General features: G+C 36.6%; 1 protein-coding gene across 1 annotated transcript; it reads left to right on the forward strand.

The window, feature by feature from the left end:
• Positions 1-308: 308 nt before the first annotated feature.
• On the forward strand, positions 309-18,402 carry LOC144446038 (protein phosphatase 1G-like). Its single transcript, XM_078135716.1, has 9 exons — positions 309-590; positions 4,488-4,557; positions 5,319-5,510; positions 5,943-6,416; positions 8,844-9,055; positions 9,974-10,208; positions 11,012-11,141; positions 11,874-11,973; positions 12,374-18,402. Exons 1-9 carry the CDS (start codon positions 480-482, stop codon positions 12,554-12,556), a joined length of 1,707 nt encoding a protein of 568 aa, XP_077991842.1. The 5' UTR covers positions 309-479; the 3' UTR covers positions 12,557-18,402.
• Positions 18,403-19,464: the final 1,062 nt, after the last annotated feature.

Raw genomic sequence — 19,464 nt, forward strand, 5'->3', positions numbered from 1 at the left:
CGAATACATCGCCGTTTGTGCTGCGGTTTGTCACAGACAAGAAGAGTTGTCTAATTTGTCTGTGGGTTTGTGCAGTTGGTGCACATGGTTGGTGTTGGTGCAGTGGCGGATCCTAGTTCATAACGCCCTCAACTGGTGACCTCGAGAAACGTTCAACTGTATTGAATGCACCAGTGTCGTTTCACCAATATACATAATAACTGTATATTTCAAGCATATGTTTTATTTGGTTGTGATTGGATACTTTATGGAGTACCCTTGAGTCATCACAAGGGGATATTTCTGGAACTCCTCAAGCGAAACCGTCAAGTGTGAGTGCATGTGACGTCATCCAACGTGTCACATGATCAGCTCAGACGCGGCGGAAAGAATAAAAGAGGTCGGCGTTAAAAACACACGTGGTAACTTATCAATTTCAACCGTCTATTTAACACTTTTCGCCAACTTTTGACAAGTTTAGTGCTTCGATTCCATCAACCATGGGTGCCTATTTGTCCAGCCCAGTTACAGACAAGCTGTCGGACGATAAGTCTACAGAAAAACTCAGTTACGGAGCGTCGGCGATGCAAGGATGGCGATTGTCAATGGAGGTAACGTTGACATATTATTAGGTTTCGTGTACGTGTGAGTCAACCGGAAGGAGACCGTTGTTGCGAAACCGTGTAAGATTATAAGTGGTACTAGTTTTGCTGTAGGTACTGAGATTTACCCGCAAGTTGTGGTCACCCGGCGTTTCCAATGTTTCAAAAACTTTCAGGGAAAACTGAAATTCCAGCTCGGTCTAGTTTCGGTCATTCACTTTTATCATGTCAATGTAATGTTCACACATCTCCTGTTTATACTAGTGTTATGTGTATGATATACTATGTCATCTGTTTTGTTTGAAAATGCTTTCAAAGTATGAGAATGGTATGAAAATAAACCTAAGTATTGCATGTTACTCCGGAACTCAAATTGATCGAACGGTGATGGGACTGTACACTCACAGTTCAGTTGGCAATACAATGATTCATGTGGGCGAGATTTGTTGACGCCGCCATTTTGAACTGTACGGTGTCAAAACTTCAGAGGTAAATGAAATATGAACAATTAACTGCTACGACAAATATTCGTGTTTGTAAAACGCGTTGCGATTACGTTTCATTGTACAAACACTTTTAAACTTAATTTTCACGAACTTGGAACTGCGGAATTTGAAAGGTGTACAATAACGTTTGTGTTTTGTCGTGCTGTATTCCGTATTAACTTTGTACTTCTATTTGTTTACATTTCAAAACTTCAGAAAATGAAGTTTCCCGAAAATTGTATGAATAGCTTGAACCTTAGATGTATTGTTACAGTTGTTGCAGTTCAATGGATTTATTGAATAGATTTTTTAAAAAACCACAGGGGACGGTGCAAATTAGGCAAGATTTGTAAGAGTATGCCTTCCTTCAGTGTGCTTTCACAGCATATGATTTACTTTATCACTTGCATGATTAGTCAGGGAGATAAAAGTGTACAGTAGTGTTGTTGCTAACATTGGGGAACCCTGATAACAGAAAGGGAGAAAATGGTAAAAATGGGAGTGTTTCCCCATAGAGTCTACTCTATCAATTTTGTTTGGGAACCCAGATAAAATGACATGGGGGAACCCCGGTTGATTTTATCTACTTACCACCCTTAGCAAAAACACTGGAAAGGATACTGTGGGTTTAGGTTCACACCTGGGGTAAGGTTGCTTATACTAAATTCTATGTTTGTCATCATAACCCTGATTGGTTAAATTTTTTTGAAGTACTTAAAAAAAGCAAGTGTATATTAGTAGTACTTTCCATTCATAATTAATAATATGAATAACTTAGAAATCACAATTAAAGAAAGATGGAAACTTTGAACCATGTGTTCCCAATTTCAGCAATAAACAATAATTTAATTTTTGATCAGATATGTGCTAGGGGGGGGGGGTCATAATTGTACAATCAGTGACATTATTTTTCCTAACTCTGCCATAGAGGGCATTAGTTTAAAAAAAAAATGATTTGACCTGATTGAAGAAATGTAGTATACTATCAGCTGGGTCGTGAAAAAAACAAGTGTCCAATTAATTTGACATCACTTTCAGCAAAGTGTGAGAAAGTGTAAAAACTTGTGTTCTGTTATTTTAACCTCACTGAGTCAATGACTCATAAAATTGGCTTCAACTGAGAGACAGAATTGTCTGAAAAATGAATGTCCTATGTAATCCCATTAACTCCACTGATACCATAAATACGCTAATGTCAGAACTTAGGTGAGAAACCTTGGCCCTTGAAACGAAAGGGCAGCTATTTTCAAAGAAAGTATTAGGCCAAAAAAAAGAGAAAAGAATTGTTTCTGGTCAGTATAGTTTGTTTCAAATTGTGTGATGATGCAATTTTGTTTGTTTGTTTAATTCTCAACAAACCTGTCACTTAGTCTAGTATTTATGGCAGTTCCTGTTTTTTGTGGTTTTTTTTTTACATGTATTTAGTACTGTACAGCAAGTGTGTATGTGGGGCAGATGTCATTTGCTTGTTCATGAATGGCTCTGCAGTTGTCTTCACTTAAGTGGGGGGGGGGGTATTTTTGTCTTTCTCCATGGATCTGCAGAGTGCATGGACTGGACAAATACACAAAAAACTGATGTGGGGTATTTAAGTGATGTGTGCACTGACCAGAAACAATTCGGGGGGGGGGGGGGGGGGGGACGACTTATGCAGTCTTTGTCATTCAGAAAATGTGAGTTGAAATATTGTCATGAATGCCACTCGTTTCACAGTACATGGTACAGTCTATAAAATATGGGTCTAGAAAAGCAGGCTAAAGATCTTCATGTGTTAAATTTCTGCAAATAACAATACAACTGATATTTCAAGGTACTTTTCTTGTATAGTGTATGATTATTTTCAAATGTATAGTTTCTTGTGTATATCTGGAGCAGAATTAGGAAGAATGAAGCAGAATTGACAACTTTCCTTTCAATCAAAATTAGAGACCTTGAAAAAAATGCTGTTTATTGAGAATGTCATTGATGTGTTGATTTCAATGCAAAACACTCGATTTCAAAAGTGTGAGTTTTACGTCATTCTGACCACAAAGTAGTATCACTGTCAGTTGGGCAATAAAACTTCAACAGATATTAATGCTTTCAAAACAACAGATCTTGGTATAATATAAATTCATTGTGTACATTGTATATACATTATTTTCATACTATTTACTAGGCATGCATTTCAAAATCATGTAATTGGATTTGACTTAAAGTCTGAGTGTACAGAATAATTTGTTTGCTCAACACTTTCTTTGTGTTGTGACAACAAGGTTATGACTCATAGCATACCTTGGAGGAATTTTATCAGCATATCCTTTCAAAGTTTTATTTTGGACAACAAAATCATCCTGTTGTATATATGCATTGTGAACTTCATCTCCCAGATACGATTTACTTGACCAAGTTCCCCCCGTAGAAGATATTGAATGGAGTCGGTTTAATTATAATCTCACTAGTCTGGTAGGTAAGACCTTGGATGTGAGCTTTGGGGGTCGCTCACGGGTTAATGAGTACCTCCGTCTGGTCACAGCTAGCGCCCTCAGTTCTGTTGTGACCTTAGATCACCTTTACAGTAAGCAGAATAGTCTAGGGGTCCAGAGGCTAAGTACTATTTAGTAGTGAGATGTCTGTGAAAGCTATAATATTTTCAAATGGCCCAAACACATTAAAATGTACCAGTCCATAGGACAATACAGGCAGCTTTTTACTACTCTAGTAGGTCTATACATGTCGACGGTTTCTATGATTGTAATGATTGTAGAACGTATATAGTAAACTACAGTAACATTTTTTGATAGAGTTCCATTATTCCATGCACTTGCAGTGTAGTGTTTTGGGTCTTCCAATGTTTACACTATCTTGATCACAGGGTGATTAGATTCACACAACAGAGACAGAAGAACCACCCCCACCCCTTCCAAGGCTTGTGTGATCTACCATATCAAACAGGTTCTTCAGTAACTGCAATTTCTCACTCCCCCCCCCCACCCCCACCCCCCACCTCCCCCCCCCCCCCACACACACACTCGTACTGAATTGAATATCAAAGACTGATGCAGCTCGAGGTTAGCAGTGATTCTGAGGGCATAAACTGCTCAATTTCATTTTTAAACTACCAATTTATAATTCCATGTACAATGAATGAATGTGCCTTCATTTACATATTATTTGCATGCAGGTACAAATGTATGCAATATTGTATTTGGTATTGCTCTTGTACACATACCACTGTGTGTGTGTGTGTGTGTGTGTGTGTGTGTGTGTGTGTGTGTGTGTGCATGTGCGTGTGTGTGTGTGTGTGTGTGCATGCGCGCGCAACTAATCTCTGGTAGTCTTCATACCACTTAGACAACATGTTCTGACCAGAAACAATTCTTTTTTTTAGTCCTAATCTCTGGTACACATGTAATAATATATTGTTTGTTTTGTCCTGCAGGATGCCCATAACTGTATATTAAATCTTGATGAAGACACAGCCATGTTTGGTGTCTATGATGGTCATGGCGGTAAGTTTTATGAATAGACTCATGACGCCTAAAACAAAACATCGCTTGACTTAACTAAATATTTTTACATTGCAACATTATATCATCTAGCTCAACTAAAATCTTACTAACACCGCTACATTTTATCGTTGGCGCAATAAACATTATACTGTGACTATCACTACGAGAAGGGATCTAAAACCATCTAAAATGTTTTAAATGTAAAAATACTTTGTACTGCATCTGTGATCGGATTTATTTTTATAAGGATGGATGATGTGATTCCCATATCATTTTACTTGGGTTCCCAAAGAAAATTACCATAGACTCTATGGGGAAAACACTGCCATTTTTACACCTTCCTCCCTTTCTGTTACAAGGGTTCCCTAACCTTAGCTAAAACACTGATCATATACACCTTGGCACCAACAGACGTTGTTATATATCCCCAATTACAACCCATAACACCAAAGTAAAACATTTTCTCTATGTACCACAATCGTTTATAGCATCCATACAACCCATAACACCAAAGTAAAGCATTTCCTTTATGTACCACAATTGTTTATAGCATCCATATCAACTATAAATGTATACTGTTTCATTTGCTAATTGACCAGATTAGAAAGGCCACATTACAGGCGTGTAAATAAACCAATTGAAACAGTATGCTTTTACACTTGATATGAATGCTACAAAATGGGTGTAGCACATAGAGAAAGTGCTTTACTTCAGTGTTACTTGTAATACTAATATTCATGTGTTATTTTTTTTTTCTGAAGGAGCTGAAGTAGCCATCTACTGTGCCCAGCATTTACCTGATTTTATACTGAATAGTAAAGCTTACAAAGAAGGCTCTCTAGGCAAGGCACTTCAAGACGCCTTCATGGAATTTGATGCAACTTTGACTCAGGCAGATGTTATCCGTGAACTCAAACAGCTTGCAGGAAGTATGGGAGAACATGATCCTGAAGGTATGTTTAATTATATATAGTTGGTACATCCGCAAATCTGGACATTTTCAACTACGAGCTGAAGACATGCGTTTAAGGAAACATTCAGTGTACTATAGATTAATGCTGTTATTGCCTCCGAACAAGTGTGTTTTGGAATTAGTCTAGAGCTTCAGAAATTCTTTTGGGTGATTGATTGGTTGATTGTTTGATTAATTGATTGGTTGATTGATTGATTGATTGATAATGTGTAGTTTACGTGTACTGCAGATAGTTCAACTTTTGTGCACACTGACAACATGACAAATAAGTTCCGTGACCTAAAGTGGAACAAATATAATATGGATTGTGATACATTTTTTCAGAAAGCACTACTACTATATGTAAATAGGTGGAATACAGCATTCATATTTTACTGTTATTCATCGTGGATAAATTATTTTCTTTTTCCAGAAGATGAAGAAGCAGCGTTATTAGCCGAAGAAGCTACCTTACCTCTAGCAGAATTACTTGTCAAGTATGGCCAACAACTCAAGGACCATTCCAATACCAAATCACTCAGGAAAAAAGTCAAACCAGAAGACATTCTGTCCCCTGTCATCAGAAAGACACAGAGCAGAATAAACCCTCTAGGGCAAGTAACCCATGAAAAGGACAGCAGTAATGGGGACAAGTTGGACAGCTGCCAAAACAAGGAAAGTAATAACAAACAAACAGTTTCAGAGGAAAGTGAAAACAAACAAACAAAATCAGACAGTGACCAATCAGGAACAAACGAGAATGAAGAGACACAAACTTGTAATGGCAACAATTCACACTCAGGAAGTGGCGATTCAAATAAACTTGAAAACACAAAAGAAAAGACAGTGGAAAAAGACACTGAGGGAATTGCAGGACAATCAGGCGATGTTGAAAATGGCGATGTTGGTAAGTACTTAAAGAATAAATCTATGAGAGAAGTTCTCTTATTTCAGTTTTTCTGTTGGTCAAAACTTTTCTTTCTGCAGTTACAAATTTACAGCTCAAATGAGGTTGGTATGGTATTTCACCGATTTCATTTTGATGACCACTAACTAACAACAACAGTGGTGACCTACACAGCAGGACTCTGTATCTAGATTACATTGAAAAGTGATAAGCATTGCTATTCTGTAACAACTCACTAAAAACAGGCTTCTGCTGAAAACATTACCCATGGACTTGATGATTGTAATGACGTCATTTGTTTACTTTTGATAAACAAGAGCTGTGTTTGTGTGTAAAATGTTGTGACCCATCAGTGAAATGTTACACCATGCAGAGACCCCCACCAAGATGAGTACTTCGAGAAAATACATATCATAACTTATACTTAAAGGGACGTGGTCTGTAACATGTACATATTTTCGTCATATTTTTGTTTCCAAATAAAAGGTTCCTTATATTTTTCCCTTCACTGTCACTTGTTTACTGTAGACTGTAAAATATGTTACTGGGGAAGTTCTTGTCATCCCTTCCCCTTTTGAGGGAAATGAAAGAGCAGAAATTATGTTTTCATTTCTGCCAGTAGAGGGCGCCCTCCACAATTCTGACTTTACTGTAGGGAGTACAAATAGTTTCAGATTTTTCTCAAAATGCCTTAAAAATACTGTTGGTAGTTTTTATGATCAAACTTGCATTAAAATTGTAGGTTTTGTGATCAGACTTAAACTGACATTGTTATTTGAAAGTATCACAGTACCACAGGATATTACAGGTAGTCAATAATTATTGGTAACCTGTAGGCAATTATTATCATTTCCTTCTTCATGTAGCTGTGTTCCCACTTGTGATGATTTCTGAACATAGCTGAGGGATGACTAATTTTATGTTCAGTAATAAACTCTGTACTTCTGGAGATGAAATTTATGTACTTAGCCGAGATACCTAGTTCAAATTCTATTGCTAATCAAATCACTGAGATAGATGAATCTACAGACTTAGGTAGACAAAGACTAGCCACAGTGTTTTTGTTAAGGGTGTTAAGCAGGCAAAATTTCCCTGTGTTCCAAAGTTATTTTACCGGGGTTCCCCATTGAAATTATACTACAATTTATTGGATAATACAATGTATGCCAATTTTACCGACTTTCTACTTTCTGTTACTGGGGTTCCGAAACTCTAGCAAAACACTACATCTCACAGACCTCAGAGCATCGCATCACTAAATGGGCTGTTTTGTATGTTCCGATATCTACTGCATAATTGTACTGTGGGCCCTCATCGACTACATGGGCTAATCATTTGTTGATGTATTACTGTGATACCCTGAGGCATCGCAATAACAAGGAGCATCAGTATTAAACACTTCAACAAATTATTAACCCTGTGTAGACAATGAGGGTCCACAGTACAAGGATATTGTAGTACAATTATGTGGTAGATCTCAGTACATTCAATTTAAAAACAGTTACTAGTAATAGCGATGCTCCTGAGGACTGGTGAGAGCATCTAACCGATTTCATTAAAGGTAGACCTTTCAGTGATCTCTTGCATATGACATACCATATTGAAATTAAAATGGGTTCACAAAAGGACTCAAAAACTTGAACACCTTCTGTATTGCTAGTTGGTGACAAGGAAGAGAGAGAGAGTGAATAATGGGTTCTGGCATTCTACCATAAAGTGAAGTAGTCTGGAATATAACCCTCAATGTAAGAGGATGTTGATATGAAGTTACCACGAGGGTTTAGCACCTAGCACCCTTGGTATTTTGTTCAGTGAGAACACTGTCAAATGTTTTGGTTTGAAATGAAATTTTCAGTTCACCATAACACCATTAGGACATGTATAGGAAGGGCTAGGTTTCCATGTTACCCTGTTGCACAGAAGTATGTATTACTCTGGTAGTTGAGCCTTCCATTTACTGAAGATAGACACAAACTAAAACTATTGTTGCAACATGTTGATACAACAGTGATAAGCTATTGAATTGGCATAGTAGTAGTGAGGCCTTGCAGAATTTTATTGACAAGAGTTCTATAAATTTGCAGTGTACTGTTTTAGTACTTCCAATGTTTACACACTATCTTGATCACAGAGTGATTAAGATTGTATAACAGAGGAACCTGTATCACCACTTGTGTAATCTACCACATTGAACAACAATGGATTTAGTTTGCACCTATCTTTGTAAACGAAGGCTGGATTACCAGAGTTGTGTGTACACTCTACGTGTGGTTTAGTACATAATGTGCTTTTCTCATACTAATCTAGTTTGAACTTCACAGCTCTTGAAATTCTCTACATGTTCATAAGCTTTTATATTCGGCTGAGTCTCTGGTCACATGATCTTCTGATGACGATGATTTTCTCGTGTTGTTTTGTTTAACAAAGATGTTGATGAGGAAGATGAGGACTCGGAGTTCAAGGATGAGGTTGATGAAGATGAAGAAGATGAAGATGAGGATGAGGATGAAGAAGATGAGGATGATGATGAAGATGAGGAGGATGAAGATGATAGTGATAGTGATGAAGAGGACGACGATGAAGAAAATGATGATGATGTTGATGTTGGTAGAGTGCTTGGTGTGACAGATAAAGAGGAGGTATGTATCTAGTGTTTTTGCAAAGGTATGGGTAAGTGTGTATTGGGGACAGTTATGTAATATCCAAATATGGTAATCACAGAATTCTAACCAATAGTAAGTTAGTGTTTATTGGGGGCAGTTATGCAATGTCCAAATATGGTAATCACAGAATTCTAACCAATAATAAGTTAGTGTTTATTGGGAGCAGTTATGTAATATCCAAATATGGTAATCACAGAATTCTAAACTATAATATGTTTGTGTTTATTGGGGGCAGTTATGCAATGTCCAAATACGGTAATCACAGAATTCTGACCAATAATAAGTCCGTATTTATTGGGGGGGGGGGGGGGGGGGGGGGGGGGGGTTGTCCAAATATGGTATATTTGTCAACTCAGGACTCATACACTGTTTACATCATTATAGCAGTTAGGGTTCACTCATTGGCATGAACAACTTTTGGTTCATGATTGAGTCAGTTTGACCAGATGGGGTTTGAGACTATGTTAGCATCCAGCTAAAATGTTTATCCCTTTAGTACAAGAAGCACTACAATCAATTTGAAAAAAAAGGTGAAAAAATCGAGGTATGCCAAAGTTTGCAATGTAAGTAACCGATAAATACATGTAAAAATGGTATATCTGACAAACAGATGGAAGGCAGCTGAACTCCTGTCCCTTAGGTAAAATCAGCTGTGAAGTTAATTTAATAAAGAAAAGGCAAAATAATTTACGAAAAAGAAGACATTGAATGGTGATGAAGACAAACTGCATAATAGATGAAAAAAATGATTATGAATTCTGGAGAGGAAAGGAGAAGGTCTGTCAACCACAAAGAACAAAACTTAATCAGTTCATTATATTAGAAAATGCTGACAACTCCAGTATATTGACACCTGGTGATGTAAATTTGTGATTTTTTTGTTTTGTTTCACAGCCAGGAAGTGATAGTGGATGTACAGCTGTAGTAGCACTTCTGAGAGGTAATGAGTTAGTTGTAGCCAACGCTGGTGATTCAAGATGCATCGTATCAAGGGGTGGCAAAGCTGTAGATATGTCCATTGATCATAAACCTGAAGACTTGCCCGAAAGGGAACGTATTGAGAATGCAGGGGGTAAAGTTACAATGGATGGTAGAGTCAATGGTGGCCTGAATCTATCAAGAGCAATAGGTGAGTAAACCCTCTAGGAGCAATTTCTGATCTTGCTATATCAAGTAGTATACCATCTAGGAGCAATTCCTTCTCTAGCTATATTAATATAGGAGTATACTTTCTAGGAGCAATTTCTTATCTTGTTATATTAATATAGTACTATACCCTCTAGGAGCAATTCCTTCTCTAGCTATATCAATATAGTAGTATACACTCTAGGAGCAATGTCTGATCTTGCTTTATCAATATAGTAGTATACCCTCTAGGAACAATGTTTGATCTAGCTATATCAATATAGTAGTATACCCTCTAGGAACAATTTCTGATCTTGCTTTATCAATATAGTAGTATACCCTCTAGGAACAATGTTTGATCTTGCCATTTCAATATGGTAGGACTATGAACCCTCTAGGAGCAAATTCTGATTCAATTTCTGATCTTTCCACAGTAATATGTAAGTATACCCTCTAGGAACAATTTCTGCCACATCAATAAGTTAATATACCCTCTAGGAACAATTTCTGTCACATCAATAGCTTAGTATACCCTCTAGGAACAATTTCTGTGACATCAATAACTTAGTACACTCTCTAGGAACAATTTCTTTCACATCAATAACTTAGTATACCCTCTAGGAACAATTTCTGTTGCATCAATAACTTAGTATACCCTCTAGGAACAATTTCTGTCACATCAATAAGTTAATATACTCTCTAGGAACAATTTCTGTCACATCAATAGCTTAGTATACCCTCTAGGAACAATTTCTGTTGCATCAGTAACGTACTATATAAGTTTCTTAATTTTTCTGTGTTGTTCAGGTGATCATTGCTATAAGCAGAATGAGGCACTTTCAGCGGAAGAACAGATGATAACAGCATACCCAGATATTCAAACTATAACATTGAATCCAGATGATGAATTTATGGTGGTTGCGTGCGATGGAATATGGTAAGTCTTACAAACTAGCAATACATTAGTCTTGTAACAAGACGTAAATCAGTGCTCGGAAGATTGCCGAACAAAAACCAAGGATGACAGTAACACTGGTGTATATCTCCAGCAAGCCCTCAAGAACGAGTTTGGTACTCTGCGACCTCTGGTCACTTTTAATGTTAGCAGCATTGCCCCGGGGGTGTAACAACTAGTTTTAGCAATACATGGACCAAAACTCTTAACAAATTGTGTACACACTTGTACAGTATTCCAAAAATGCTATTTAGCATAAGTGTGACCATTCACATATTTATACAACCAGTTTTAAAATAATGAATGTCCTTTAAGAATTTCTATTTGAAAATTGCCGTCAAGTATGTTTCTCTGTATATTATTGACTAAAAACTTAAGTCCAACTCGAAACTAATTTGTCTAAAGTAAAAAAAAAACATACTTGGAACTTGTCTAGTAGCTGTTAACCTTGATTTGTGCCTTGACATTGCTTTAAAATTACCCCAAAGTATAAAAGAACAAAAGAATTATAATTGTCACGGCTTCACTGATAAGATAACACTAATACGATGACTCGGAATTGAAACATGGCCCCTTAAAGACACTGACTGGATTTGGGTTAAAATTTGGATGTGATCGTTACTGATACGATAACCCTGATGTGAGAAACTGGGATTGAATCTCTGGCCTTTAACTTTGTTATAACTTCTGTTCTTTTTTTTTATTGTTTTGTAGGAATGTGTTGAGTAGTCAAGAAGTGATAGACTTTGTACAAACAAGACTAGCACATTCAGAGTCTGGAAAGGAAGTATCGCTATCATCAATATGTGAAGAGGTAAAGTCAACATTTATTTTTATTTATTTGTTTATTTATTTATTTTGATTTATATACTGTTGCACAGCTCAAGAGTCACTTCATACTGTGCAAATCTGGTCAAGCTTGCTTAGATTTCCATATTTGTACCTTAAATTGGTGGGGGAACCCCTGAGTTACTATTTTGGGGAACGTGGATAGATTTTACCTACTTAACTAGCCTTAGTGAAATCTTCTGATGGGGAGCTTGTAAAACTCAGGTAGATTTTACCTACTTGTTGATCTTAATAAAATCTCTGGTATTGAACCTTGTCAAATGACTTGGGAACTCCGATAGATTGTACTGACTTACTGCCATTGATAACAAATGACACCAATCGATGTGTATATCAAGGAATGTTCTTGAATGTTTTATTTGCAGATGTTTGATCACTGTTTAGCACCAGACACCAAGGGAGACGGTACAGGGTGTGATAACATGACATGTATGATTGTGAAATTCCATCCCCGAGTCTCAAGCAACAGTCAATCAGAGAAAGTCCTGAAACGACCCGTCAGTCCAGACTCCACATCAGCCTCACCAGCCAAGAGATCAAAGAACTAACTGATCATTCCAATCAGAGTGTTGAAATTTCTTCTTCTTTTTTGTTGTATATTCAGATGTTTTGTCAGCCCTTATTTCAAAGAAATACAATGTCACTTGTGTTTGATTGACGACAGCCTTTGACTGTAAATGTCTGCCTAACTAAACTACTACATTGCAACACATAGGAAATACTCCATCCATATGGTATTACTTAATTTAGTGAAGTCCCTTCAAAAAGTTGTTTTGTAATTTTTTGTGTGTCCAGCCCTGTTTACATGTCATCATTTTCACATGCTGTAATATACTACTGCTAGTAGAGTTGCATTTTCTTTAATATAATACTTTTTGTGAGTTTTTGTGCATCATTTGTGTATTTGACTGTCAATCTAGTATGACACTAAGATGTCACTGTGTGGTTCCATGTTGCATTGCAGTGCTCAAAATTAACAACTGTCCTGTGTCCACAGACTAGTAATTCTTGTCATGGGGCTACCATAATTTACAGCTGGTAAGCTCACTCAGACTACTACTGATTATGCAATAGTTTCATGGATGGAAGATTTACAGACATGAAAGTATTAATGACGCCATTATTAGAGGAACTCTGTTTTCAGTTCAGGAATATAGGACTTTCGGTCACCATCCCTTGGCTACCACTTTCTGAAATTGGTAGCCCTCTAGGACTACCAAAGAAAAAAGTTAACTTTGAGCCCTGCATTGTGCCTCTCCACATTCTCTGTACCAACTGTACATGTATTCATTACTGTTTGTATGATAATGATATCGTCTATACAAATGTTCTTACATCGTTCTTGAAGGTCTTGTACCCAGAAAAATATCATCCGAGATGTCTTACCTAAGTGTGTTTTTGTCAAACAATACAACACAGTATTTCTATGACAATACAATGTGTCAAACTGCAAAAAAAATTGGCTGCACAGAATCTCAGGTAAAGCATCCCTTTGTGGACCAGAATACTGATAATTTCACCACGAGAAAATTTTGCAATTTTACAGTCTTCGGTTCAGGTAGTTCTCAATGACTAACTTTTATTAATGAAAAGATTGGTACATAAATGTGTTCATGTACAAGGATGTCATTTTAGTCGCAACTTATTTTTTGCGTTTTTTTGTTTTCCAGCAAAGTAAGCGAAATTAATTGTCACGAAATTTTTTCAGGTTTATTACAATTTTTACCTATCGTCAGTTTTGAAATGTCATGCTTCACATATGTATAATTTTTGTTGATTTGGAGTAGACAAGCTTACTAAAACGATAAATAGGATTCTTCAAGTGTTGACAAATCAGTAACTGCCATCTGGTTGAAATTCTTGAATGTTTATTGGCGGCGTCTTTTTTCTGTGTAACTTCTACCACAAATTAAATTATAGTTCTAATTATTAAAAAGTGGCAGAAGCTGAGTGTATGAAATGAATCCTCTAGTCTGTATGGTACACCATGACGGGGCGCCCTCACACATCCATCAACCCCTTTCAGAGGAGACCAGTGAGGGCAGAACAACATGACGTATCTTACAATCTGATTAAATCTCCCCCCCCCCCCCCCCCCCCCCGAAGAAAAACAATGAAATACAAACAAACATATAAACTCGGTTTTATGCCTGTGTTGATTGCAGAGTATTTTCAATGACTACAAGTGCTGAAAATGGGGTGAAAAATATTAGTGAAATTTCACAAACTGGCCAAAAGCATGCCTTCACTTAAAATGTACAGTTCATATATACTCTATTTAATAGTAGAAGTGGTTCAGTTTCAAATTAGCGCCCCCAACGTCCGGATTGAGCAAGAGAAGGGTTAATCTTGAAGCACAAATGTATAGAAGTCTGATATCGGTTTTATCAGTTCACTTTAGACTGGTAAAGTCATGATTTTGATTTGTTTTATTTATTTTTGATGTTTTTATTGGTTGGCGAATTAAAAAATACTGAAATCTTGTATGATTGCATAACGTCGCTTTTATCAGAATCACGACTGTGTCCTTCCATATGAAATGTGATATAAATTATTCATGAGAAATGATTAACATATACTTATTAGCATAAAGTTGAGTAGCTCAGTCATAACGAGATTTCAGTTTTTCTACAACCCATAATACCAAAGTAAAGCATTTTCTGGATATACCTCGTTTATAGCCTCCATGTCAAGTGCACAGGTATACTGTTTCATTTGCTAATTGACCACATTAGAAAGGTCGTATGCTAGGCTTGTAAATAAACCAATTGAAACAGTATACTTTTATACTTGATATGAATGATATAAATGCTTGTAGCACACAAAGAAAGTGCTTTACTTCAGTGTTACTTGTTGTATTTGCAAATCGATAAAAAAAAGTGTCACAAATAAATGAATTAATCAAAATCATGCCTTTACAAAGTCTGTTTACTTCTCCAGGCAACATTACAAGTGTACATTTTGATTGGAAATTCATTCATGGTTCACTTATTTCCCAGAAGTGTCAAGAACTGATTATGTTCAAATTGATATTATTTAAAATTATGCAAATGAACACAGACCGAATAATTTGTTGTTGTGGACACTCCTTTCATCACTTGCTGTAACGGCTGTTTCGCTTAACAGAAGTGCCACAATGTTCAGTTTGAACATCTTACGCTTGGTTTGGATTTAGACATGTTAGAGAAATGTGTATTGTTTATAGGGCAAACATGGGTGATTCTTTTTTATTTTATTTTTTGTAAAATCTAGAAGTGTAACTGGCAGGAGGATTTTTGCTTTTATTTGATAAGAAATTCTGATGGGATAAAATTGAGCAAAACTGCTGTTACTATTTGAAAAATGAAGTCTGAAAAGTGGTGAGTAATAAAAAGTACCTGCAAAGATATTCGATGGCTGAGATTCCCCCCTTGTATGGTTGCAAATCTTTCTCTGTTGCATATTTACAGCAAAAATTAACTAAAAACGGTGACTGTGTCACATTAAATTGATCAACTTGACTGCCATTTGATAACTCGTGTCAAAATTAATTGTAATTTGAAATTTGGAAATGTAGAAACTCGGTACAATCTGTAAGCCCTGTACGTTTCACAGACTTTTACTCTGTTTAGGAGTATTTGTGGATTGTAAGATATGCTGTGTTACTGTTTGCTTCCCTCACCAGCCTGCTCCATCCAGAAAGGGGTTGACTGTGAGGGCGCCCTATCATGGTGTACCTTACAGACTTGAGGTATTTGCCCTTACTATAAACACTACATCATCTCATGCCTGTTTTCATATTAAGGACACTACAGCCACTTGTGTCTGAATAGTGTGAAAAGTGTCTCAATAGAATAAACATCCTCTATTCTCATTCCTGGTTTGTAGCTCAGTACTCATGGAATCCAATTTAACAATCTATTTTGAATTGTATAATTAGTCAGTCATGTCATTATGTGTCTTGCCTGTTTACATCGCAAAATGAGTTTTTGCTATTACTCTCTCTCTTATCATTCGTATTGCAAGCAAACGGCAAATGATTCATGTAGCCACCCCCGAGTGGCAGTTATCAGCATGCCTATTTGCAGGTATTTGCATAATGTTTGCCATATGTAAATTATGTTTATCATGTGTTCATTTCAAGTAGTGTACATTTACATAATGACATTCATTTGAATATAGGCAATTAAGCTGACAATGTTATCACTCCCCATTGTGACCAATCATTTGAGTGCATCTTTTCCAACCAATCAGTTTGAGTGTATGTTAATATCCAAACCACATTGATCAACCACTGTTGATATAGCAATACAAGTGAATAGAGAGACAGTGTAGCAAAATCACAGATCGCAATGTAAACAGACTATTGTATGTCAGTTTTTTGATATATTCAAATTTCCAATCACGGATCCTGATTTACATCCATAGTAATTCAGCCAAATTATTTGCTGCCCTCAAAGTTTACTATATTGACCTTTGACCCCAGTATTTCATACCCTTATGTAAATGTATTTGACATGTAGTAGGTATGGAAGAAGCATGTCAACTTGACTTCTCCACAGTACAGTTTGCCACGGCTACTTACTAATTGCTGTGAAATTTTTACTGGAAGACAAAGCAGGAAAGCATATCTCTCCAGATCAACAAATGTAATCTTCAAACCTTTGACCCCTTCATTTGACCTTTGGCATAGGTCAAAGGTTATGTAATTTAATAACCATACATACTAGTCCATGGGTGTTGCTCAATAATATGTACAATTTACTGAAATTTGGAAGGCAATAATTCTATCATCAGTATTTTGAATTTTCGCACTTTGTGCAAAACTGAAATTATATATGAGAAGTGTAAACTTGTGTATGTGAAGAGGAAAGACTGACTGTACCTACAATTGCTGCCAATAACAAAGAATATCCATAGTTACAAATAAATCTATCAGAGAATGAACTTTTACACTTGATAAGAGGAATGTATTTATAATGAATACAGTATTAATAACATTTCTATACTCGTAATGTTCGTTTGAAATACTTGTGCTGCAATTTTTTCAACGGACAGGGTTTATCTAAATGTTGTATTTCTACTCTTTACTCTGTAATAGGAATGTGTATTTTTTGTGTCTGTACCTCCGTTTGGGGGTCAAGTAACCTTACACCTTGATCGTGGTGTGGTTTTGGAAGCTATAGCCTTTTGTGGGTGTTAAAAACTAGTCTAGTGTTATCCACGACATCAAATCTCACGATCTCACTTCATGTCTAGCTCAGTGAGGTCCTGAAATGAAATTTCAAATTCTACCGAAGCCACCCACACAGTCATTAACATCATGTCTTTGTTAATCAATCACAGAATTCTAACCAAAAACACAGTCCCTCATGAAGTTAGTGTTTATTAGGGCAGTTATGTCATGTCCAAATATGGTATATTTGTCAGCTCAGGATGCTACTTACACACTGTTTACATTATTCTAATCGTTGGGGGATTACTCATTTGGTGAATAACTTTTGGTTCATGATTCCTCACTGAGCTAGACGGTGATAAAGAGATGATTTGATACTACGGCTAGATCTAGACTAGATGTTAGCACATCCAACAGCAGCACTGTAGACTGCATTCTCACAAGTCAAAGCATAATTTTCTGCTGACCCAACGAATCTTGATGGCATTTTAGACAGTGCCATAAAAAGAGGCTGTGGTTTACAACAGTGCATACATAGACTGTCAGTCTCTTGCCAATGTGTGGTTGGGGGACGTGATGACTGGAACATACCATTCTGTATAAAGGGAAGGTCTCCATATGCTGCAACATTATGCAGATTTAAGAATGCAAAATCATTCGTAGTTATGTGTTAGAATGTGTTTATAGTAATTACATATTCGTAATTCACTGTTAATTTATGTATATACATGACTACAACTTTGTAACAAAGTCAAGACCTCCAGGTGTTCTGGCTATAGTAAAGAAGTAGCACGCATGCTTGGTCTGCGTCACCTGTGAGAAAATGGTATGGACCAGGTCACAGTGCATAGGCAAACAGCTATACCAAATCACACTTTTCACCCAAATGTATCCTACTGGAAACCTCGTCTTCTTCCATGATTCGTAACAAAAAATGATACTATATTTTCCCGGTAATGTCCATCAAACTTCTCAAATTACGACTTGCATAATGATTTTTTTCTTCAGAATAATGAAATAGAACTTGAGAACCAATCTGTGTGCTCAGAAACAGACCTTTATTGTTAATATTTACGAAATAAAACTGTGTAATTACAGTGAATCCCCAAAACAATGAAATCGATGTATAAAAGTTTTTGTTGTTGACCTTTCTGATTGTAAATGATAAGATAATATTGAAATATGTCTTCATAAGAGGTATTTTTTTGAATATTTTGGAGAAAGGAAATAAAAAAGTTTTACTGCCGATATAGAGTGAATGGGTGATGTTTAGAATAGTGTGTAAGCTATGTTCTTATGTTAACTCATCTTACATCGACTCGGCTTAGGACAACTTAACGTTGGATGCGTTGCGAGATTTAAGAGGTTGTACATAATTTAGAATATTTACCTTGCTACATAACATCAGAGAGAGTAGAGACTCGCCCTTAGCTTTCTAATCTGGTGATCCGAGAGACTCGTCTGTGGATTATGAATCTAACAACGCCTAAAATCATCAGGTTTTAAATATAGAAATCTACTTCCTGAGTATGTCTCGGATAAATCACATTAAAGGGAAACGCCACTTCAGAAAATACAAAGCATTTTCATAAACTATGAGTTCTGGAGAGTCATTTCATGATTTCACAGCACACACAATAAATTGCTATTTCAGAGAAACTTCACATATTTATCTTGTGCCTTTATTGGGTACCAGTATCTTTGCTATGGGTCAGTGCATGATGAGAGTCACATATATTATGCTACCTTCTGCTCCTTCAGTTCCATGTGTATCCATGGCTGGAGACCAGTAGCACTGAGTATGATGTGCACCATATCTCATTATGCTTGTGATCGCCTAAAACATTGTCTGCTAACTACTTCTAATATATAAATGCAACATTTTGTACTCAAAACTTAAGATGAAGGAAAATATACTTCATATATGCATTGCTATTTGCTGTAGATAGCCAGAACCACTAGTCACGTGTGTTGGCAGGGTGTATTCACAATTTGACGGTTGGTGGCGCTATATATACCTCAGCATGTCATGGGATGGTTGCTTGTTATTCTTTATAGCCGAACGTCCCATAGTCCAGGTGCTGGAACCCTCGTGCTATTTTGCTTACTCTTAAAGCAACGAAGGTCGCCACTGAGGGCGCTAGCCCAGAGGTTCGCTTTATTTTTCAGCATTTATTGGGCAACCTCCAAATATCCAAGGTCTTAATTACCACAAGTCTACTGCTATGGTAGCCCTTGGTTACGAGCAAACTTGTTGATCTTTGCATTCGATTTTCGATTACTTAAACTGTACCAAAATGG

The sequence above is a fragment of the Glandiceps talaboti genome, chromosome 14 (assembly GCF_964340395.1).
Source record: "Glandiceps talaboti chromosome 14, keGlaTala1.1, whole genome shotgun sequence".
In the NCBI taxonomy this organism is placed as follows: Eukaryota; Metazoa; Hemichordata; class Enteropneusta; family Spengelidae; genus Glandiceps; species Glandiceps talaboti.

Excerpts from the sequence above, each read along its gene's own strand:
- LOC144446038 (XM_078135716.1), top strand. The coding sequence starts at position 480 with ATGGGTGCCTATTTGTCCAGCCCAGTTACAGACAAGCTGTCGGACGAT. Across the intron at positions 10,209-11,011 it reads GAATCTATCAAGAGCAATAG|GTGATCATTGCTATAAGCAG; the intron begins GTGAGTAAACCC and ends TGTGTTGTTCAG. Across the intron at positions 11,142-11,873 it reads GTTGCGTGCGATGGAATATG|GAATGTGTTGAGTAGTCAAG; the intron begins GTAAGTCTTACA and ends ATTGTTTTGTAG.